We start from the raw sequence: 24,175 nt of genomic DNA, 5'->3' as shown, positions 1-24,175 counted from the left end.
ATTACTTGTATTATTTGTATTATTTGTATTATTTGTATTATTTGTATTATTTGTATTATTTGTATTATTTGTATTATTTGTATTATTTGTATTATTTGTATTATTTGTATTATTTGTATTGTTTGTATTATTTGTATTATTTGAATTATTTGTATTATTTGTATTATTTGTATTATTTGTATTATTTGTATTATTTGTATTATTTGTATTATTTGAATTATTTGTATTATTTGTATTATTTGAATTATTTGTATTATTTGTATTATTTGTATTATTTGTATTATTTGTATTATTTGTATTATTTGTATTATTTGTATTATTTGTATTATTTGTATTATTTGTATTATTTGTATTATTTGTATTATTTGTATTATTTGTGTTATTTGTATTATTTGTATTATTTGTTTCATTTGTATTATTTGTATTATTTGTATTATTTGTATTATTTGTATTATTTGTATTATTTGTATTATTTGTATTATTTGTATTATTTGTATTATTTGTATATTTGTATTATTTGTAATATTTGTACTATTTGAATTATTTGTATTATTTGAATTATTTGTATTATTTGTATTATTTGTATTATTTGAATTATTTGTATTATTTGTATTATTTGTATTATTTGTATTATTTGTATTATTTGTATTATTTGTATTATTTGTATTATTTGTATTATTTGTATTATTTGTATTATTTGTATAATTTGTATTATTTGAATTATTTGTATTATTTGTATTATTTGTATTATTTGTATTATTTGTATTATTTGTATTATTTGTATTATTTGTATTATTTGTATTATTTGTATTATTTGTATTATTTGTATTATTTGTATTATTTGTATTATTTGTATTATTTGAATTATTTGTATTATTTGTATTATTTGTATTATTTGTATTATTTGTATTATTTGTATTATTTGTATATTTGTATTATTTGTATTATTTGTATTATTTGTATTATTTGTATTATTTGTATTATTTGTATTATTTGTATTATTTGTATTATTTGTATTATTTGTATTATTTGTATTATTTGTATTATTTGTATTATTTGTATTATTTGAATTATTTGTATTATTTGTATTATTTGTATTATTTGAATTATTTGTATTATTTGTATTATTTGTATTATTTGTATTATTTGTATTATTTGTATTATTTGTATTATTTGTATTATTTGTATTATTTGTATTATTTGTATTATTTGTATTATTTGTATTATTTGTATTATTTGTATTATTTGTATTATTTGTATTATTTGTATTATTTGTATTATTTGTATTATTTGTATTATTTGTATTATTGTATTATTTGTATTATTTGTATTATTTGTATTATTTGTATTATTTGTATTATTTGTATTATTTGTATTATTTGTATTATTTTTATTATTCTTATTATTTGTATTATTTGTTTTATTTGTATTATTTTTTTTGTATTATTTGTTTTTTTTTTGTATTTTTTGTATTATTTGTTTTTTTTTGTATTATTTGTATTTTTTGTATTATTTGTGTTATTTTTATTATTTGTATTATTTTTATTATTTGTATTATTTGTATAATTTGTAGTGTTTGTATTATTTGTATTATTTTTATTATTTGTATTATTTGTATTATTTGTATTATTTGTATTATTTGTTTTATTTGTATTATTTGTATTATTTGTATTATTTGTATTATTTTTATTATTTGTATTATTTGATTTATGTTATTGTGATTTTGCAATTTAGTAATTTTGTAATTTTTTAATTTTGTAATTTTGTAATTTTGTTATTTTGTAATTTTGTAATTTTGTAATTTTGTAATTTTGTAATTTTGTAATTTTGTAATTTTGTAATTTTGTAATTTTGTAATTTTGTAATTTTGTAATTTTGTAATTTTGTAATTTTGTAATTTTGTAATTTTGTAATTTTGTAATTTTGTAATTTTGTAATTTTGTAATTTTGTAATTTTGTAATTTTGTAATTTTGTAATTTTGTAATTTTGTAATTTTGTAATTTTGTAATTTTGTAATTTTGTAATTTTGTAATTTTGTAATTTTGTAATGTAATTTTGTAATTTTGTAATTTTGTAATTTTGTAATTTTGTAATTTTGTAATTTTGAAATTTTGTAATTTTGTAATTTTGTAATTTTGTAATTTTGTAATTTTGTAATTTTGTAATTTTGTAATTTTGTAATTTTGTAATTTTGTAATTTTGTAATTTTGTAATTTTGTAATTTTGTAATTTTGTAATTTTGTAATTTTGTAATTTTGTAATTTTGTAATTTTGTAATTTTGTAATTTTGTAATTTTGTAATTTTGTAATTTTGTAATTTTGTAATTTTGTAATTTTGTAATTTTGTAATTTTGTAATTTTGTAATTTTGTAATTTTGTAATTTTATTATTTTGTAATTTTGTGATTTTGTAATTTTGTAATTTTGTAATTTTGTAATTTTGTAATTTTGTAATTTTGTAATTTTGTAATTTTGTAATTTTGTAATTTTGTAATTTTGTAATTTTGTTATTTTGTAAATATTGTAAATATCTCATTTGATCATTCTCTTTACCAGTCGATGACGACGTGAATGCTAAAATAACTCCAAAACCATGCCTTTGATTGCAACAAAACAAGCCTACACACACGCACACACAATCACACACCGAGGCCAGCCGGGCCGGCAAGTTAGCAGAGAAGAAATAGGGTCAAAGTCCACCAAAATTGTCAAAATGTTTTATAGGATAAACACTGTTGATTTTTGAAATCACGTGTGTTATTTGAAGTTTCAAATTACATTATTATTACATAAAATTTCATTCAGTTTTCATCTTGAGGTTGCCAAATGCAAATGTTGAGCCGAGTACGAATTTTGCGCCTCCATCTGGCTGTAAAACATCAAAAAAATTTATTAGAATGTAAAATGTTATTGCATAATTTTCTATTGCCATTATTTCAGTGAAAATTATCTTGAAAGATATTAGTCATTCAATATTTATTTTCCTAAAAGCATACAAAAATATGAAGTCGACCCTATCTGGCTTCTTTGTTCTCGCTCTGTGCCACGTGCTGGCCGAGTGCTGAGCAGCAGGCTAGCATGGCGCGCTGTTGCCACTTTTGTTATACGCAACAAAATGGCCTGTCGCGCGCCTGTTGCATGATTTGAATTGGATAAAAATATTTTTTTGTAGAATATTTACTATAAAAAAACGAAAACTCAAATCAATACAAATTTATATTCAATGAATAGATAATTGTCTTGCAAAGCGCGTACCAACTTCCTTTTTTGGACTGGCATTGTGGTTTTTGCCCTGTTGGGGTTACACGACCAAAAAATAATTTGTAGAGTGCAAAAACAGCATGCAACATTGAACTCTCGGACCCAACATTGAAACAATGGTATTGTAAAAATAGTTTAGCTTAGTTGCAAATTGTTCAGAAATTAATACTCTAGGGGCTAAATCAAAAACCATATCGATATGTTTTGTAGTTTTCGAGATATACCAGTTTTAGAAAAAAAAAATTTCGAGGACGGGTTTCCGGCTGATGTGTCTCGTTAAACGAAGTTAATATGGCTGATATTATTTTTCATAACGATAAAGCTATTTTCGGCCTACTAGGGGAAATTCTTGTATGTTTGGCAGGTTAAGCACGCCCTCCTAACTCCATCCTATTTGCTGATTTTCACTATTTAAACTTTTGATTGAAACTTGCTTGCTCTCTTCTTATTGAACTAGTTATCACTCGATTTCAGTCGAAAACGCTGTTTAAGCTGTAATTGAATGTCAAAGTTCTGGTATGGCAACATTAGATGCACGCTTGAATTAGATGATGTTCCCCTATGACCCTTTGTATGACCACAATGGGTTTAAAATTGATTTTTAAATCAATTAAGGGTGCACAGCAACCAAGGAAGTTGTTGTCTTCTTATTCCAAAATTGACAAACTTACGGACCCAATCCTGCAAGAATCTGATTGTAAAAATAGTCAAACTTTGTTGTAAATAACTACGAAGACAGTAATTTAGGGGATGAATAAAAAATTATATCGATAGTTCTCGTAGTTTTGAAGATATTAAAATGTCTGTAACAGAAATCTAGGTGCAAAAGCTATGGTTGATGTGTACCGTTAAACATAATTTACTTCGCTGCCCTTGTTGATAGGAAAGGTTCTACTTGACAGCACTTCCAAGGGGACCATAGTTGATCCATCGTAAAATGTTGTCTTGTCAATATATTTTTGCATTAAAACAAAGTGATCAGAAATTGTGTTTTTTACCGCTGTACATAAAAATTTACAAAGAGATTCAGGATTCTATTGTTCCAATGATAAATTTAGATAATAAATAAAACAAAAAAAGGACTCTTGAACTCGATCTTGAAAAACCATGATCGAACCTGATGATTTTTTTTCGTGCAATGAAATCTTAAAGTGTACAATGCTGCTACAAAACAGAAATCCTAAATTACTTCACTCAATCTTGATGCAAACTTTGGCTTAGTCAATATCAGGGTAATTTGACAAAAAATGAATATATTTTTTGTTGGATTATATAATCAATCATTTTCGAAATTTGTAATACTTCTGTAACTTTTAGTAACTTTAGCACAAATTACTCGAAAAAATGCCTGCAATTCCTAATCGTTAGCATAAAACAAACAAAAAATAGCTATACAGTAGGGGTGATACAACCAGAACCGACCTGTCTCGCGGCGTCGGTTGGCAACCGTGTAAACAAGCCCATTCCGTCCTGTCCCAAGCTAAACCTGAACAGGTTGGCCAAGTTCCGCAAATCAGTTCATTTCGTTCCGTCGGTCGCTTCAAATCGGCATCCCGTTGGTGGTGGTGGTGGTCGTCCAGCTGAGTTGTCCCAGAGGATTACAATTACTTTGTTGTCCTAGTTTTAATTAACACATTGAAAAGAATTTCTGCTTTCGCCAATAATTTCTTCGGTTGCATTTTACTCTCATTTCTCAAATTTGCCATTTTTAAAACAAAAGTTCTGTCTAGCCTACTTTTCCTGAATGGCAGGCCCTAGCCACAAGCGTTGGAGTTGAGCTCTTTAGTGGCTCTAATTTGGCAGCACTGTGAAAAAAAATTAAAGTGCTTTTCTTCGCTGCGGAAAAGTGTCGAGTGAGAAATTTCCGCACTCTTCGAAAATAGACCCAGGATTCGCGTCCGATGTGACATTTTGCGTGCAACAATAGAGGAAAAAGAAAGAAACTACTCTGGATTTTAATTATGCTTTCGCCGGCCAGCTTGGATGAAATCAAGGAACGGATTAGCAAAAATGAAGAAAGTAGGTTTCGGGTTAAGAAATAAATTACACAAATTTTCTGTTTTGAGACAAACAATGAGTTTAAATACATTTCCTTGTACATTTAGAACAATATTGGATTTTAGGCTAAAACAATTACAGAATTTCTTTTGAGTCATACTTGAGCCAATCAATTAAACTGTTCAGCCTAACCTAAAATGTCCCAACCCTTGCTGCCTACTTCCACCTCCACGACCTGCCTTGACCCTTTTCACAAAGCAAATATTACTGCTGTTCCGTACATCCAGGAAGAACCCTTTCGCGCTGAGCCTTCCGTAACAATCGTGCCATTGTTACGGGTTCTTTGCGATAGTTGGCCCCAAAACAAACCCCTTCCCAGTCCCAAGTCCCCTTCGTCAACAGTACCCGGGGTATGAGGTATCGTTATGACCCCATAACCCTATTCCGCAAAACCGCCCGTCAGCGATTTTGACAGCTCGTTCCAGTGCTGTTGGCTGACTTGGTTGCACAGCAGGCTATGGAAACCGAATTTGGCGAAGAAGTGGAGTGAGATCGGGAACTAAAAATAACTTAATACGGGCGGTTATTTTTGAACGTAAATGTTACTTTCTCACGAAAACCACAAGGAAATTTGTTTTCTTTTTTTTTGCGTGAAGACAGTGACAAGGAAATTGTCTCCAATCAACCATGTGACGAGAGCAAATTCTGTGTGGAATCGAAATTTGAGAAGACTGAAAATAGAAAGCTCCCTAAATTCATAATAAAATCAAAAAACAATTTTGTGTTTCCAACCATTCGCCATTATGGCAACTTGTCATCAACTGTCATTTTTTTATAGCACATATTAATCGATTCAAGATTCAACCTATCCCAAGGTTTCCGTGTAAACACGGATTCAAATACCCGAAAATCGAGCGAAATCGTATCCTGGGAAAATGCCATTTTCCCGTTTTTCAATTTCCCCTTCCACTGTACAAAAAAAAACACGAAACATTTGTTGGATCAATGCTCAAAGCACATGTTATGTACACAGAACTCTCAGTCTCGGAGAGATACATAGTGCTGCCTGCTGTTGCATTGCAGGGAAAAAATCACCCTGGAAGGAGGAACTTTGACTCCAGGAGAAAACCGAATCCGCGACCGACCTCGTGACTTCGAAGGAAGGTGAAAAGTTTTGTCATTTGTGGAATGTTCTCAGGTTATTTGCTGGCTGCTGCAGTTTTTGTGGTTTTTGAATTGAGGAGGAAGAAGTTTTTTTTTTTAATATTTTGAGTTGTAGTAAACATTGTTTCAATTTTAATTTTTTATCTTCAAAACCATTCAATTATCATTAAAAATAAGAACATTAACCACGAGCGTGCCCCGTTTATCGAGAAATATCAATAATGTGGACTTACTTGTGGAAGGCTCAATGACTATCCCATTCTTACCAATTCTCGGAACTAAGATCTTCATTAAATTTACCATATTTTTTAGGATTTTTTTTTGCTAAAATCCTTTTTTGCTTCGAAAAATGACCGTTTCCGCATTGACGGCTCTGAAAAAGTATAAACCACATCAATATTAAAAGTATAAACCTTGAAAATTCAGCCATGGTTTTGGCATAGGAGTAGTTTTCTACGATTTCCCAATATTTCGTGATTTTCAAGTTTTCTTTCTATGTCAAAAAAAGCAATTTTGAATCATTAGTTTTTCCTATTTGATTTTTTTTAATAGAAGTCTCCCTAAAATTTTGGGGGCTGGTGTGTGTGTTTGGTCCAATTCAGTACCCGCTGGCCGGCAGCGAAATTATGGGAAAGTATAGTTTGTATCAGACTTGGGTTGTGCTAATACAGCATATCTGGAGTATACAGCATAGGGTACGTTATCCATTAGTGGACCCCTTTCCTATAGTGGACCCTCTGAAGGGTTTTTGATGAAAAATTCAATAAAATCACAATTTCAAGCGTGTTGTTGTCTACAAATATTTTATTTGGCATGATCAGCATCATTTAAACAATGTTGGCTGACATTGACGTGTCCTTTCAGCTAAAATAAGAGTTTTGAGTTCGACATCTGAAATTAGCAATGGCCACTAGCATTTTCACAACAAAACTGCATTTATATTTTATGATTGAATTAACTATCCAATCATTTTTTGACTGATTATTCAACTTCAGCAAGTCGAAATAATGTAAGTTTAAGGAACTTTACTAAAATAAAGCGAAGAACTGCTAATTTTCGAGCAAAAATTAGGGGGTCCAATATAGGACAACGAAAATCCAAACTTTTCCAAAAGTGGACCCCTGTTAATTTAACTTACAAAAATAAAGAAAACTGTGTATTTAAGCAAAAGTTTCTCTTAAACATACAATAAATGCTTGTTGTAATCAACCTAAACGCATATTTTTTTCAATTATGAGTATAAATATAGCTGTTTTCATGTTAAAAGTACCAAATATGCTGAAGCCGAAAGAATTTATAATAAATCAAAACTATAGTTAATGGTACTTAACTGAAGCATCATAGCTGCAGTTTTAAATGATATTTTATAATAATAAATCAATAACAAAACATTATTTTTAAATAAACATGCGTGGTTTTATCAGCAACTGTAAACAAATTTATTGTTTAGTTTCGGTCAACCATTTATGTAATTAATATGGAAAAAATTGCATCAAAATTACTTTTTTAAATTATTTTTATGTTTACAGTGGATTTTGAAACGTTTTCTTTTTCTTTTTGATCTTTTTCGGTTCGGTTCGGTTCTTTTTGATCTTTTTCGGAAATAAATGTGTTTAAATGTCTGTTAGGTTTTTTGTTGTTTAAAGCCAAATTTGTTAACCAAACATATTTGTTTATGATGAAAAGTAAGCAAAATCCATCTTTTATTCATTATATCTATCATTAGACCTACACCATGCATCAAAACATCAAATATCGGTTAAATTTGGTATAAAAATAACAGTTTGCCTATAGTGGACCCGGGTCCACAATCGGATTATGGACCCGGGTCCACTATAAGAAAAGGGGGTCCATAACAGGCAAAAAAAATTTTTTTTTCAAGTGGCTATTTTTCTGTTAAAAAAACAAATAACTGATGAAAAAAATACTCAAAATTGTTCAAAAGACTTCAGATTTCATTATGTTGGACAAAGGGTAATGAAAAAGTGCTTAAAATATTGAAAATTTGTGAAAAATGTGCTTCGGCTCTACTAGGGGGTCCACTAATGGTTAAAATACCCTAGTAGGAGGTTATGCTCAGAACTTTTAGGAAAAATCCAGTTTTTTTATTTAACTTTTTATCATAAAAATTCCCAAAATAGGTATTCGTTAACTTTTGAAACTGTCGATATGTCTTAAGAGACTTAAAATGACAACTTCTGAGCCATAAAATTTTGCATTTTTTTTTTATAAATCAAGAGTTTATTTTTTAAAAGGTCCTATAAATATATGAAAGACAATAGCTTATAGAACCATGCCAGCTCAAATCAGGATTTTTTCTGGAACTTTTGTACCCGACCCTCTCCAATTTAAATGAAACTTTTTAGACATGTTATCCTAGGCCTATATAAGCAATTTTTGTGCATATGGAGCCAATTGTACTCAAAAATGACATTTGAGAAGGGCATAAGTTATTTGAATATTTTTGTATTTTGTAATTTAAAAATTACTGTATCTCGAAGCCGTTGCATCGTACCAAAAAGTGGTCAAAGACAAATTTGTAGGAAATTGGATGGGCTTTCTGAAAAAAAAAACACTGAAAAAAAATACACGCCACTTTTATGAGAGTTTTTGATTTTTAAGTTTAAAAGTAATATTTAAAGGTGATGTAAAATTTTTTTTCGTTCAAAATTTTTGAAGAAATAGCCTAAGATGTTACAAAAAGACAGACGTAAAATGCAGGATGGTATGTCTCTCCTAAAAAAATACAAAAATCATTTACTAAAACTGTTTTTTTGAAAAGTAGTCTAAACGTCAAAATTGTTAAAATCCGATAGTGGGAATCGATTCCTCAGACAATTTTAAATAAAAGTCTCTATAGTGACTATTGTCCTACGTCCAATCCTTGGGAAGATACAGCGGTTTTAAAAATAAAAATGTCAAAAAATAGGTTTTTTGGTGGTTTTTGGCAATTTCTATATGGGTCATTCCATCTGAAGCGGAACACCATTTGAAAATTACCATCTCCGATTCTGCTCAAATTTGGCAGAGCTGTTGAGACTATCAAAACATGCAAAAATCCCGAATTTCATCCAAATCGGACCTCCCCCTCCAGTTTTGTACCCTCCCAAAAAATCGACTTTTTGGCTATTTTTGAGCAAAACCCCTATCTTCAAACGACGATAACTCAGGAACCATAAATCTTAGAGAGTCGGTCTTAGACTCAATTTTGAAGGAAATTGGACGTAGAATCCATTTCCGTGATCAAAATTTGGACTAAAATATGTTTTCTACCTGTATTGCGCAATTCAAAATTTTGAATGGCCGTATCTCAAAACAGCCCTATTTATTTTTTAAATTTGACCTCAACATCGTATACCCCGTCCAATTTTACATAAGAATCACTTATCGACAGAAAGGAATATGTTTCGTTCCAGAGATATCGAATTTTAAAGTTTTGAGTATTTGAGATTACCTAAATTAGCTACACTCGCCACATATGCTAGAAGGACTCAGTTGTGCTGATCACTAATTACTACCTGGTGTTCTGTAAGATGAATTATTTTTATAATTTTATGCGATTTTGAGATAATCAATACCTTGAACAATCTATTTTTTGTTAAAGGAATATTTATTGGGTAATTTTGAATGCACTGTTTTTCCTGATGTCAGTGTCATTGAACCATATTAGGTAAAATTTGAACTTTCAATATTTATTTGCAAATGCTACAACGTTTTTACAACACAATTAAAAAAAAATCTATTGTTTTCATATTTTTCCTAATTCCTCATTTCTTCCCACTTTATCAAATTATTTCTTTTATTTGAAGCAAGAACACATGTAGAGCTGGATGTAGTAGATGAAATAATTCTCATGGGTTCTAGAGCTTTTGCCATGTGCGGTAGCAAAATAGTGTCATTCAGCAATAAACCCCAAAATCTGCCTTACGGTTTGAAAGATTGAGCATGATCATATTAAACTGATTTTTATATTGTGAACCAGCTTCATCTGAAAAATTGATGATTTTTTTTCAATTCTGGTACATTTAATTTCAAAAACCAAACCATATACTTCTGATACATGTGGACAGCAGCTGTATCGTCTTCCAAGATTTCGAAATGATTGACAAAAAAAAAAAGATAATTGTTCGAACGGTTAATTAATCTATGTGATTTTCTTACTTTTTTCAGCTTTATACTTTCCAGAAATCCTCTTGCTTAATCATGCTTCACGAGAGTATTATTCATGTTAATTCATAATTTTTGATACGATAATGTATTGTACACTTTTTCTTAAGTGTTACTTACAACATCAATTTCAATTTCCTGCTAGCACAGCGGGAATTCCATTCTGCTCTGTATTGCGTGTCGTTCTTGCTCTGTCCTGTGGGCTAGCACATAAATTCACCCCATACTATTTTTTTAAATTTAAGATTAATACAGCATTTTCCTACAATTTTTGCCTAATTTGCTAATGATTAATTGGGATGAAATCGTATTTCAATAAATAAACAGGTAGCAGTTATTGATCAGCGCGCCCGAGTCCTTCTAGCATATGTGGCGAGTGTAGCTAATTTAGGTAATCTCAAATACTCAAAACTTTAAAATTCGATATCTCTGGAACGAAACATATTCCTTTCTGTCGATAAGTGATTCTTATGTAAAATTGGACGGGGAATACGATGTTGAGGTCAAATTTAAAAAATAAATAGGGCTGTTTTGAGATACGGCCATTTAAAGTTTTCAATTGCGCAATACAGGTAGAAAATATATTTTAATCCAAATTTTGATCACGGAAATGGATTCTACGTTCAATTTTCTTCAAAATTAAGTCTAAGACCGACCCTCTAAGATGTGTGGTTCCTGAGTTATCGTCGTTCGAAGATAGGGGTTTTGCTCAAAAATAGCCAAAAAGTCGATTTTTTGGGAGGGTACAAAAATGGAGGGGGTGGTCCGATTTGGATGAAATTCGGGATTTTTACATGTTTTGACAGTCTCTACAGCTCTGCCAAATTTGAGCAGAATCGGAGATGGTAATTTTCAAATTAGCATTTTTTCTTGCACACTTCAGGTGGAATGACCCATATGACAGACTTGATTTTTCAGTCTCGTAAATATTTTTACCGGAAAGCTCGTCTAATTTCCCATGAGTATGCCTTTGACAGCTGAAAAAGAAATGGAAAGATTGCGTTTGACGTTTCTTCGCGCGGTACTTGTTTGCAATCAAAATCAAAGAATTGTAATTTTCCTTTTTGAATGCGACTGATAATTACAAACGTTTTAATAATTTTGTATTGGATATAATAATATTTAAAATTCCCGCCGAATCTCAAAATGCAGAATTTTGAAATTAAAAGGACAGATTTAGTTTTTTGGTCGAAATGGAGTAGAAAAAAAAGTTGTTTTTATTGATGTCGGCCATCGTGTCACCAACTATTTATTGCTAGTACCAACCAGCTACCTCTGGATTATGAGTCCCCTGCGCTGTCCGATTGATCCACACTGGCGGGACCAAAATGAAGTGAATCAGAGTGAAATTAAACTAGACAATAATCATACAAATATATATGTTCTTACCGAAAATTCAATAATAATCTGAAATTTTGAAATCCAGCCAAACAACAAATTCAAAAATAAAAATTCAAAAATATGAAAAAACAAACATTTCAGAAATTTCAAATAACAAACTTTTCTAAAAACAATAAAGACATTTCAACAAAAAAATTGCAGAATATTAAATATTAATATTCAAGTTTTTATAAATTCAATAGCTCAAAAATGTTAAAATTCGAAACGAATGTACAAGTCGAAATTCCAAAAGTTTTAAAAATCGGAAATATAAAAATTCGTAAATACAAATTTACGAAATCCTCGAAATTATAACCACAGACAGACACAGTCTGTGTTATAACATTCAAAAACTCTTTTTTTTCAAAATTAAAACAATTTGGAATGAAAAATTAAGAATTTAGAAATTCAATTAATTTAAGAATTTAAGAATCAAAAATTTAAAAATCAAAAGATTTAAAAATTTGCGAAATTAAAAATTTACAAACTTAAATATTTAAAATAAAAAAAAACTTAAAAATTAAAAATTCAACAATTTAAAAACTTTAACTTTAATAATTAGGAATTTAAGAATTTAAGAGTTCAAGTAAACATTTGTACCAGCCTTATTTTATAATTTCCAAATTTCCTAACTTCCTAGTTTCCTAATTTCCTTATTTCCTAATTTCCTAACTTCCTAATTTCCTAGTTTCCTAGTTTCCTAATTTCCTAATTTCCAAATTTCCAAATTTCCAAATTTCCAAATTTCCAAATTACCAAATTACCAAATTTCCAAATTTCCTAATTTCCTAATTTCCTAATTTCCTAATTTCCTAACTTCCTAATTTCCTAATTTCCTAACATATTTATTTCCTAATATCATAATTTTGAAATGTTTCCTAATTTCCTAATTTTCTTATTTTCTTTATTTAACTAATTTGCTTATATCATAATTTCCTAATTTCTTAATTCCCTGATTTTATAATTTCCTAATTTCCTTATTTCATAAATCCATTATTTCATAGTTTCATAGTTTCATAATTTCATAGTTTCATAATTTCCTAATTTCCTAATTTCCAAATTTCCTAATTTCCTTATTTCCTTATTTCCTAATTTTCAAAATTCCTTAATACGCTAATTTCCATTTTTTTTAATTTCCTTACTTCATAATTTTATAATTTTTGTTTTTCTTGTTTAAGAATTTAAGAATCTAAAATTTTCTGTTTTTTTTAAAACTGGAACGCCCAACGCATGTCCAACTTACACGGACGCCCAAGCCTCCCAAAAAAGTTGGAACGGTAACTTCAACTCGCTGGTTCTCGGGCATAACTCACCCAATCAAGACGATTCTTTTTTCCAGTGATTTGTTAGGATGTCTAGATGATCCTAGAACTTTGCAGAACTCAATTTGATCAAATCTGTAATTTTTGCGACTAAAAACATCGTTCCAACTTTTTTTTTTCGCGTACAAAAAAAAATTCGCCAAAAATTCCGCGGAGGCAGTCGTTTTGGAAAAAGGTGGAACGATGTTTTCGGTCGCAGAAATTACAGATTTGATCAAATTAAGTTCTGCAAAGTTCTAGAATCATCTAGACATCCTAACAAATCACTGGAAAAAAGAATCGTCTTGATTGGGTGAGTTATGCCCGAGAACCAGCGAGTTGAAGTTACCGTTCCAACTTTTTCGGAGCCTTGGGCGTTGGAATGTTAAAGAAATTTTCATTTATTGATTTCTTAATTTTGTTTATAAATAATAATTGTTGTTAAAAGTTTTTGAATAAACACGGGTCACGAAAAGTACACGCAACATTTCTTGACCGCGTTCCTTCCGATCTGCATACTTCGCTTTACGCTTTCTCTTTGATTTTCTGCTATAAAAAAAATACCTCTGATTTTTTTTAATGGCTGAGAAAATTTCCTTCAATTTTCTCTCTTTGAAAAACTTTGAAATTAGATTTTGAGATACAGCCTCACAAAGAATTGGAATTGATGAAAATAATGTTTTCAAAGTGTCATCTATTTAGCCTGTAATTTCAACTGACGACATCTCGGAAACTATTGGTCCGATCTGTTGCAAAAAAAAACTTTTGCGAAATTTTCAGATCTTTCAAATACAAATGTTTAAAAAAACGTATTACAGTCGACTCTCTGGTTGTCATTATCCAAGGGACCGTCGAGGAAGAAAAGCATCATTTTACAGAACGATGCAAAATGAAGACTCGATTGAAATTTGTTTTTTCTTGCTGACAAAAACAAGTAAAGGTCAAACACCCTTCGAAGTTTCGTTTCTCAAAGAAAAATGTCTATGCAAGCCATGAGAAAGTGAAATTATTGACAACCGGAATAGATATTTAAAGCCCATAGAATCCAAGGGACCGTCGAGGAAGAGATCCTTCAAGCAAGAGAAAATATCGAGGAATAAAGACAATCGAAGTATGCAGTTTTAAGGGACTAAAGAATATATCGGTACATGAAGCATTATTGATATCGAGAAGATCGACAGCCAGACAGTCGACTGTATTTGGTCTAAACTATGAAATTAGGAATATAATCTATTTGTAGATCTTTTCGAAAGTAAAGCTTATGTTTTCAAGATATATATTTTTATGTTGCTTAATGAGCATTGGGTTAAGTTCACTGCGACACTTAAGAAAAATCATTCGAATTCTTTTTTAGGCTGTATCTCAGAATCTAATTGCCCGATTTTTCAATGTTCCTGAGAGAAAATTGTTAGATTTTTCTTCAGCTTTTCAAAAATATTTTTTTCAGAGTTGCTTTTATTTCAAGAAGCAATTTTACAATGTAAGAAAAACTAAAAGAAATCCAAAATTAAAATTAAAATTGAAAAACGGTACATTTTATCAAAAAATGTTCAATGCTTGATGATTGCAATTCAATTTTGCTTTAAAACTTTTTTAATGATCTGTTTGTTCAGGTTTTCAATATTTTCGAAAAAATACTTTTTTTTCAAAAAATTGTATCGTTTGCACCATCACGCACAATGGCTCAGAAGATGTCTTTTTTAGTTCATGTTCTGTTCATGCTCTGTTATTGAAAAGCTGCGTAGGATTGATATTTTAAATTGAAGCAAAAATATTTTTTTCTGGTAAATGCCCGTGTGATCTCTTATTCTAAGTTTGCTGGAATTCCTATCTAGTACAAGAGCTAGCACACTGGCATTGAAGTGTTGTCATTTTATGATTCCACAAATCGAGTTCAAGGATCATACTATGCCAAAGAGTGCGTATAGTTCCCACTTATCGCTGACATCGCACAACAATGCGTGTCTATTTACTGTAAACACTTCCCCACACCTCACCCACAGGAATCAAGCAGTGGAAACAAACGATGACCTGGATAAACTTATTGCCCTGTCCTGCCTACCGTAACACGACACCCCTTGTGTCTTTGTTTTTCCATAGTAATAAACATCCATTTTATTTTATTCGTTTGGTTATCAAATTACAATCTAAACAAAGCGAGGGGCTGGGGGTGGGAACATGATCCCCTAACAACCTTGGGCAAGCAGAACCGTCAAACTAATTCCCAGCTTTTATTGCTTCGTGCAGAAATCAACGTGCTCCAGGCAATCAACAACGTGCTGAAGGAGCGCCATGAGATCGAGTCCAACTACAAGAACCTGGCGCTCAAGTTCCACGACATGCAGCAGGAGGAAGCCCACCGGAGGGCCAAGGTTTGTCGGGTTGTTTCCGTCTGTTCCGGGGGAATCGATTCGTATTGACTTTGATGCTTCGTTCGTTACACAGTTCGACGAGGCCCGCAAGCGCCAGCTGGCCGAGCTGCAGGCCAAGGGAGAGGCGCTGTGCCGGGAGAAGGCCAAGCTGCAGCACCAGATCGAGCACGTCACGTGGCATCTGGAGGGATGCCGCCGGAGACGGCCGTGCCTGGCGCGGCTGCCGGAGAACTGTCCGCTCAAGGGGGACGCCCCCAGCTGTATTCCGCACTCGCCGGAGAAGCTGAAGATTATGGTGGGTTGTTGTTGACTTGAAGGGGATCTTCTGATTAACTCTATTTCAGGCAAACATGAAGAGTACGGCTGATCACTTGGTGAGAGGAATCATGGATTTGCGGAAAAAGATCCACATCGTTCAGGACAAGCTGGAGCACGAAGTTGCGGTAAGAACCTATTCAGAAACTGGGATGGGATAAACAAAGAGAAAAAAACCTATTGTCAAACTAAACCACTTTCAACATGGCCGCTTCTGTCAACCTAAACCAGTCCTTTCTTATGAGGAGAAAATGAGAAGTATTGTAATTTGAATTGAAAAAAAAATCAATTTCACAAATAATTGTAAATTGCATGAATAGATTAATTAAAATATTTTCAATTGAAAGGCATTTATTTCTATCGTACACCGAATGTTGACTTATCAGCATTTTCATTTTAAAAAACAATACATTTCATGAACTGACTATTCTTTTGCCCATTTAAAACTATTGTTATTTTTTTGCGCGTTATATAGAAATGTCATCTAGATTGAACAATATTAAACCAAATTGAAAAACAAACTTTTTTGCTCTTTGAAGTGAATCAATTGGTACAAATTTTAATTTTTGCCAGCCATTTCTTTCGATTCTGACACCTTAGGGCGTGCGAACTATGGAATGTTAAATATCTTTAAAGTTGAGTAAAAATTGCCGTTGAATTCGACGTGCTCCTCTTTGGGGAACTGGGAAAGGTTTATTTACTTTCTTTGCGTAACGGGACAACGACAGGAGCAGATCTAAGAAAAAATCTCCCCTCCCATTTAATGACTTGCAGGCTTTTTAGGATTTTATTTAGATTGAAGTAAGAAAACGCATTTAAATCGTATTGCATTTTTCACATCCAAATGAAAATAAAAAATCTTTCATATAAAAACACAATAAAAATTGAAGAAGTGATCATTTTTTGACTCATCTTTGATTTGCCAACCATTTCAAGTAATTTGAATCAGGCAGCTCCTTATGAACGGATCCACCGTAAAACGATGGAACATAAACTCAGGATTCTCCACCCACGTCCAACCGCAAATTTTAACAGCCAAATAAAAAAAAAAATCTGCGAGGAAAAACTAAACAACATTTCAATCAAAGAAAAAGTCATCCGCATGCTTGAGCACTGAGTTGAAAAACATCATCAAGAAAATTTGAATTGTCAAGCTATCTGAATCACAGATTGCTTGATATTTGTTTTCGATCACGAATTTTCTTGCAAAAAACAGAAGAAGAATACAAACGTAAACACTCAAAAAGAAGACTCTATCCAGCCGTCCCGTCCCAGCTCAGAAATAAGTAAATGGGGCATCTGTCAAATTTGAGTGAATTTCAATCAGATCTGGGTGAATTTCACTCAATTTTCACTGAATTCTGAGTGAATTTCACAAGACACGATGCAGGTCTAATCGTCTTGCATCGACCAAACATTTTGTACTGGGTTGTGATAGGCACTCAGAACAACACGATGGCCGGCAGTGAAACTATGAAAAAGTATATTCCCTTTCCAGCGCAAAAAGGACATGGAGAAGAAGCTGTCCGAGCTGCGGAAGCAGATCTGTCAGCACAACAAGTGCATGCAGCAGCAGAGCGTCCGGGAGCATGCCCACCATCACGCCCACCCACACCAACACAGCCACGGGGGTGGTGGTGGCGCTGGCCACGGTCATGGCCACTCCCACGGAACAACGCTGCCCCCGATCAAGAACTGCGGCGTGCCGGCCAAATAGCATCGGGCGCGGTCGGATCGGCGCCGAGGACACACCGGAGGAGGTCAGCCGCAGTGCGGGCACGAAAAGTTTGTCAAACTTCCGCCGCGGCCCTGCTCCAACGGAACGTCCTAAAGAGAGAGGGGTTTTGAGGAAGATGGATACGCCGCACCGCCGCTTGCTATGCTTGTTGAGGTTAAGTTTGGTTTGATTTTTGGTTGAGGTTATGTTTTTGTTTTTGTACAGGGAGGAAGGGATTTTCGCCGGATTACCGGTTGTTGTAATCTGCATCAAATGCGAATAGTCTAAGAGGTTAGAGCGAATGCTGTTTATTTTTTGAATAGTGCTTAAGAATATCTATGAAATTTGTAGATTAGAAGTTTTTAATAGACAGTTACCTGTAGAAAAATGTTGATTTACCTAAGTATGATTAGTAACATCAGTTATTTGTAAGTAACCGTTATCTAATTTACTGCAAACATTTCACCACAACGATCTATCTGTATCATCTACACTAACTTATTGAAAATAAATCCTTCTTCGTATCGTCACTGACAAAATCCTGATTTCTAGAAAGAAAGCCTACTTCTATTGATAGAATTGAAATTACTGCCGTATGAAGGGCCAAAAGGAGGTTGTTGGAAGTGTACATGCAATTCGCCTACAGTTCCCATAACGGGCGAGAATCTGCGACAAGCAACTACCAAATAAACATCCGAAAAATCTGACAAAGCTGTGTAAACAGGACTCGCACAACAAAAGGGGCTTAACAGAGCGTGGTGGACAGTTGGAAATCGACAGAAGTCAACAGAATAAGACCTTTTCTATGAATTGAAAAACTGATTATCTATTTCTTCCTTGTGGTGTGATACAGGTTATCCACGTTACTACATCCAGTTTCCACCATTACAGCATGCAGTCCACTGCCCTGGTGATCTCTCCCCAATCCTCGGTATTGTTTTCTGTTAACTTAAGAGGCGAAAAAGTTAAAGAAAAGAACAGTAATTTAAACTTTATTTAAAACGCACCGCACAAAAACACGTGTTTTGTTTACATCGTTATTCACCACACCACTCGCGTCAAACGATTCAAACTGACAGCATGCTGCGATGCCGGGAGAGCCGCGCGATTCCTCTCTCCCCACATCGCGTGATCTGAGTTCTAGGAGAGAAAATGAGAGTGGTGAATACTATCAGCTGTCAAAACACGGAGAGAGTGCAGCGCACGTCATAACATTCTGCACTCATTCTTGAGGACGAGCTACGAGAACGCAAATATTCAATAACAAAAGTGTCTGGTTTTTGCACTAACTGATATAGCTAAAGTAAAGGATTAGTCACGCCGCAGTGCGGTGACAAAATGTTTGTTCGATCTCGTTCGGCGGTCTGCTATTGGTGAAGCTGCGAGTTCTGAACGGGAGGGCGGCGCAAGAAGCCTTACAGCTGTTTTGTTTTTAAAATTGTGTTTTGATTGTGTGTGCAAAATTTAGTTTTTTAGGTTTTCTCGTTCCAAAGCAATCGTCACCATGTCCAAGCTGTATCTGCTTCCGATCTCCGTTTTCCTGATGTTCAACTTCACCTTCATCGGAACGTAAGTAGATCTTTGCGTGAATCATCTGCCCTGCTGCAAATTGAAAGTGTGTGTGTGTTCTGCAAATAACTTTCCAGCTACATTGCTGCCGTTCTGCAAGGTCATGTTGTGCCAACGGTGCCGTACATCAGCGATGCGGCAACCTACTCGCCGGAAAGTTGCGTGTTTGGTCAGCTAATCAGCATTGGATGCGTGCTGCGTAAGTTTGTTTGAATTACTTCAATACTGCATTAATATAACCTTCTCGTTTCATTTTAGTGGGAATCACCATCTACGTTCGCTTGCGTCAGATCCAGGAGATCTCGCTGCGACATCCGGACGTACAGGTCGCGATCGGTCGCATCAACGGGTCCGCGTTCTGGGTTGGGATGGGATCGTGTCTGGGGGTGAGCATTGTCGGGAACTTCCAGGAGACTAACGTGCGTCCGGTACATTATGTGGGAGCGTTTCTTGCGTTCGGACTGGGGACCGTGTACTACTGGATGCAGGTAAGTAGATGACCAAGCCGCGGACTGTTATCTGCGGGTTGGGGTTTCCTCTGTCAAAACCTGTCAATTTTCTATCTTGTAGGCTTACATATCGTACTACGTACAACCGTACGTCGGTTCCATGGTGAAGGCCCACGTCCGGCTGGCGATCGCCGCGATCTGCACGGTGTTCTTCATCATCGTCGCCGTCACGGGCATCATCTCGCACATCCTGTTCAACGGAACCGACCCGCGCAAGTGGTACCCCTCGGACGGGGGCTGGGAGTACCACGTGGCCAGTTCCATCTCGGAGTGGATCGTGGCGACGGCGTTCTGCTTCTACATCCTGACGTTCACGGACGAGTTCCGGTTGATGCAGCTGGATCATCCACCGGTGAGCTCGATCGCGTTCTATTTTCTGACCCATTCCTTACAAACTCCCCTCCCCAGCTCATCTTCATCGAGGTCGAGGGCTCCACGAACTACGAACCGGTCATCAACGAGCCCGTCAGTCCGGTCGTGTCGTGATGCGACATCCGCCGCGTCCAGTTGCCAGCCCGCTTGAACCGACCAAAGCCACCGCCATCCTCACCACATCCATCGAGACTGGCGCCGTACCGGCAGCAGCGATCGTTCAGCCTGAACGATCTTCACCTGCTGCAGCTGGACGGCGTCAGTAGCACGCCCAAAACCGGTCCCCGTCACGCCGAACAGGTCTGTGACAGCTACAACTGCATCATCAACATCCGCAGCTCGTTCGGCAGTCAGCTGCTCACCGAGAGTGGACTGCTCGGCGAACTGCTGCCGTCGCAGAGCCTGGCCGATTCCGGCCTGGACCTGTGCTGCCCCTCCTCGGAGCTGGAACTCTTCGAGGCGGTTCGGCACAAGCTGGACCCGCGGAAGCTGGCCTCGCTGTCGCTGTCCCTGATGCTGGTCGCCATCCTCGAGGCGCTGCACACGCTGACCGTGTACTTTAGTGACAACCTGAAGCATAGTTATCTGTAAGTCGCTCTTCCCCCCTAAATTCATCACGCATCTCTAGTTTGTGATATTGTTTAAGATTATTTTAACCGCGTTTCCGGTTAGGAATTGTGTGTAGAAATTCCGCTGAACTGAAAAGCGAATCAAGCTTCGAAATAAAACAGTTTGAAGTAGAGTCGTGTTCATTTCATTCACTCCGAAATTCATTCCGCCCACGACGACGACGTAGCGGCGGTTGCAGAAATTCACCACGGCTTAAGCGGTGGTCGGTTTGGTGAGTTTGCAGCCAAAACAAAAACAAACCCCGAAAAAAGAAAAAAATCGAGGCACATGACGATGATGATGAGTTGAGCAGACGAACATCGCAACTCTCAGTCTTTGCGTGACCGGCTTAGCTAGAGCAGTCAGATTGTTGGTGTTTGCGTTGGTGGAAGGTTCTTGTTTTGCTCAAGTGTTCTACAGTTCTCTGGAGTCGTTATCAATCAGTGGGAACGTTCGAGTTTAAGTAGATAAGAAAGCACTCGTTGAGTGAAAGCAAGGTAAGTTGGGGCATTTTAGCTCAAGAAACGCTACTTTTTTGAGGTTAGGATGCGTGACGCATTAAATGTAAATTTTGCGATGGCAATAAAAACAAAAACACTGATGGTGGCTTAGCGAGACGTAATGTGATATGGTGTTGATTGAGCTGTACGGGGAAGGTACAGAGGTCGCGTGGAGGGAAATCACGGAAACTAGTTTTGGATTTGCGTATGCGGATTCGCTTGAAAAGAAGATGGATCTTCACACTTCGGGCTGGTTACGTAATTGACTGTCGGGATGGTTATGTGCGGATTCTTTGCAGAATGACAACAAAATGTGAGAACAGTTTTACAGATTGCAATCTTTTGTAGATTGTCGAGATGAAACGGATCGGATATTTGAAAATTTGAAAGAGATATCAAGTTATAAATTTTCAATTGCTCATTCTATATTATCTGACATTAAAAAATCTTTTAAAATTGCATCAGGCACATAATGTTGGCATATGTGCACTTGGATGTTCAATAACAGCCTCAAGAAGTTATTTCCCGGTAATCAAATTGTACATATTTTCAAAAAAATATATTAATATTAATATATTAAGTTCTTGGGAACGTTTTAACTAATTTGACTTGTTTCAGGTTTGTTTTGTAGCCTAATTTATGCTAAACAAAGTGCACTATTGAAAATACAAATAATTTAACCATTTCAATATCATAAGCATTTTCAGTGAAAAAATTTTGGGATTAATTTTGGACTTATTGAATGTTTTTTTGAGCCATCACTGTACCTATTTTGGACCCTCACTTCGAATGATTGAAATTTTGACAACTCGAACTGCGGCATGCGGCGGCAACACGCACACATTAAAATCTCAGTTTGATAAACCAAAGGGCCTACCCCGTAAAAAAATCTGACAATTCGCATAACTTTGTCGGGTGGTTTCGGCCGATTTGATGGTCAACGAATCGGCCGACCGGGCAACTGACTTCTGTGTAAACTTTACAAAAGCGTCGGGCTCAACATTTTTCTGGGTGTTCCTTGGCCAAAATAATTTGACCCGTATTTTTTTGTTTGGCCATTAGGGTGATCTACATCGTGCTAGGGTGGTTCGAAAAATGGCAATTTTTGTCATTTTTCGCAAAAACCACTTTTTTTCAAAAAATCATATCTCCGCGTCATTTCATCCGATTTTAGCAGTCTTAGACGCAAAAGAAAGGTGATTAGTTTGGCTATTTGGGAAAAAAAGAAAAAATTTCAAAAATCTAGCTTAACATTTAAAAAAGTCGTATGATAAATTAAAATGGCGTTTTGACCGTGTCTGGACCAAAGAGCCTATGTCTGAAAATATTTTTATCGGATTCCTCGGAAAATTTTACATAACATATCAAAAAATTGGCGATGTCGAACCTTACGTTTCCGAGATATGATTTTTTGAAAATTAAAACTGAGTTTTTCGACGCGCCACGCGCAAAAACAGGAAAATGACGAAATCGGCAAAAAATCAACTTTTTTCACTAAAACTTCGATAACCTAAAAATTTTAGCGATGACCTTTACATGTTAGGATACCAAAAGTTGCTTTTTTTTAATTACAATTGTTGATAAGCAGTTCAAAACCTTATAAATATTTCATTTCATATGTAAATAAAACATGGAACGATAGAATTCAACTTCATTTATTTAGTCAACAGTGTTAAGTACGATTCGGTACATTCGTAGGGCCCATTTGTCGGTTTTGGTTAGCGAATTCGCTTCAAAGGGGAGTAAGCCGGCGACGGGATGTCTTTGTTCCCATCTTCTCCTTCCGTTTCATCGTCCTCTTCGACCTCACTATCTTCCAACACACGACGCGGCTTCTTGGCCGGTCTTTTGCGCCGAGTACAGCCGCGATTTCGCAGCTGACACCATGGCCGTAAAGGCGGTTTCACTTGTCTGAGTGATATTTCCTAGAAAAATTATTCGAATATTAAATAAAAGTTAACATTAAAACAATAAAAGAAACTTACAGATCACATATTGAATGAAATTCATCTCGCGAATCGTCTTCGCTTCTCGGAATTCCTGCACCACCTCGTCCCTTATCAGCTTTTTAAGCCACTTGTCCTTGGGGGCCCGCTACAGGACGTAGTCAATTTCATCGACGAGCTTCTCTTTCGTATCTTGCGCTCGTAATTTGCTTACTTTGCGTACTTTTCAGCTGAGCCAGCTCCTACCGAATCGCAAAAACGTCGTTCTTTAGTTCCGTTTGAAAATCTCGAGCCGTGCGATGGTGAACCAAGCATTCTTGGAGCTGTTTTTGAACTAAAACGAAATGATCAAAAGTTAGAAATTGAATAGCAAAATAAAATATAACTTACCGATTTCCTGCTGAGCTAGAATGCGGAGAAACTCCCGCTCGAGTAACTTTTTCAGTTCCGCCATTTTTAAGATCGTTCGTGGATTCGAGTCCGATCGGGGAAAAAGTACGTCCGACCGCTGCGAAAATTCCGTGAAAAAGAACAAACGTCACAAAAGAATTTGACAGCTTCGGATTCAAGCAATTATTTTGAAAAGGTCATAGGAAGTAAAGTTTGTTTTGTCAATCCAGGGTAGTTTTTCAAAAGGTGGTTATCATTGAAATACACTCAAACCCCGATGGTTTGACATCAACTGTTGTCAAAGGAACGGGGTTACTTTTTAGTTTAATACCCCTTTTACACGGAGTTCACACATACTACCAAACGTTGGTTTGATAGTGTGCGTAAGCCGTAAGCTCTGTATAAAAAATGACAGTGCTGGGGACTCGACTTTAGCCTGCGCAGTAATTTTGTTGGTTGGTGTGACCGAACAAGTAGAAATTGTGTATTTTTTGGCATTACTCCACATTAAAAACAAAACAAATACATGGTACTGCTCGTTAACCTTCCATCATCCCATTTGGGGCCAATCAAAGCCAAGATTCCGACGTAAAGAGATCACTTTG

At 34.8% G+C, this 24,175-nt stretch overlaps 3 protein-coding genes across 5 annotated transcripts in view; all 3 read left to right on the top strand.

Annotated features, from left to right (window-relative positions):
- Positions 1-4,890: 4,890 nt before the first annotated feature.
- Positions 4,891-18,704, top strand: LOC120426033 (uncharacterized). Of its 2 annotated transcripts, none has more exons than XM_039590710.2 (5): positions 4,891-5,280; positions 15,519-15,652; positions 15,717-15,938; positions 15,988-16,086; positions 17,457-18,704. In XM_039590710.2, exons 1-5 carry the CDS (start codon positions 5,223-5,225, stop codon positions 17,673-17,675), a joined length of 732 nt encoding a protein of 243 aa, XP_039446644.1. In that variant the 5' UTR covers positions 4,891-5,222; the 3' UTR covers positions 17,676-18,704. The 2 variants fall into 2 exon arrangements, with proteins under 2 accessions (XP_039446644.1, XP_039446646.1); XM_039590712.2 differs by having other exon boundaries at positions 4,900-5,280; positions 15,519-15,643; positions 17,457-18,701.
- Positions 18,705-18,887: 183 nt separating this feature from the next.
- Positions 18,888-20,302, top strand: LOC120426032 (DNA damage-regulated autophagy modulator protein 1). Its single transcript, XM_039590709.2, has 5 exons — positions 18,888-19,244; positions 19,322-19,443; positions 19,503-19,732; positions 19,815-20,105; positions 20,162-20,302. Exons 1-5 carry the CDS (start codon positions 19,180-19,182, stop codon positions 20,237-20,239), a joined length of 786 nt encoding a protein of 261 aa, XP_039446643.1. The 5' UTR covers positions 18,888-19,179; the 3' UTR covers positions 20,240-20,302.
- Positions 20,303-21,082: 780 nt separating this feature from the next.
- LOC120431687 (uncharacterized) overlaps positions 21,083-24,175 on the top strand; it is a 269,709-nt gene continuing 266,616 nt past the window's right edge. Inside the window, exon 1 of one of the 2 annotated variants that reach the window (XM_052706780.1) lies at positions 21,083-21,231. The gene's annotated coding sequence lies outside the window, so the exon portion shown is untranslated. The remainder of the gene's footprint in view (positions 21,232-24,175) is intronic. The other variant, XM_052706781.1, reaches the window with a different exon arrangement.

Source organism: Culex pipiens, chromosome 1, assembly GCF_016801865.2.
Source record: "Culex pipiens pallens isolate TS chromosome 1, TS_CPP_V2, whole genome shotgun sequence".
Classification (NCBI taxonomy): domain Eukaryota; kingdom Metazoa; phylum Arthropoda; class Insecta; order Diptera; family Culicidae; genus Culex; species Culex pipiens.
Note: the sequence above shows the minus strand (reverse complement) of the source record. Positions and strands in the feature narration are given on the sequence as shown.

Excerpts from the sequence above, each read along its gene's own strand:
- LOC120426033 (XM_039590710.2), top strand. The coding sequence starts at position 5,223 with ATGCTTTCGCCGGCCAGCTTGGATGAAATCAAGGAACGGATTAGCAAA. Across the intron at positions 15,653-15,716 it reads GGAGGGCCAAGGTTTGTCGG|TTCGACGAGGCCCGCAAGCG; the intron begins GTTGTTTCCGTC and ends TTCGTTACACAG. Across the intron at positions 15,939-15,987 it reads CGGAGAAGCTGAAGATTATG|GCAAACATGAAGAGTACGGC; the intron begins GTGGGTTGTTGT and ends ACTCTATTTCAG.
- LOC120426032 (XM_039590709.2), top strand. The coding sequence starts at position 19,180 with ATGTCCAAGCTGTATCTGCTTCCGATCTCCGTTTTCCTGATGTTCAAC. Across the intron at positions 19,444-19,502 it reads CAGCATTGGATGCGTGCTGC|TGGGAATCACCATCTACGTT; the intron begins GTAAGTTTGTTT and ends GTTTCATTTTAG. Across the intron at positions 20,106-20,161 it reads TGCAGCTGGATCATCCACCG|CTCATCTTCATCGAGGTCGA; the intron begins GTGAGCTCGATC and ends TCCCCTCCCCAG.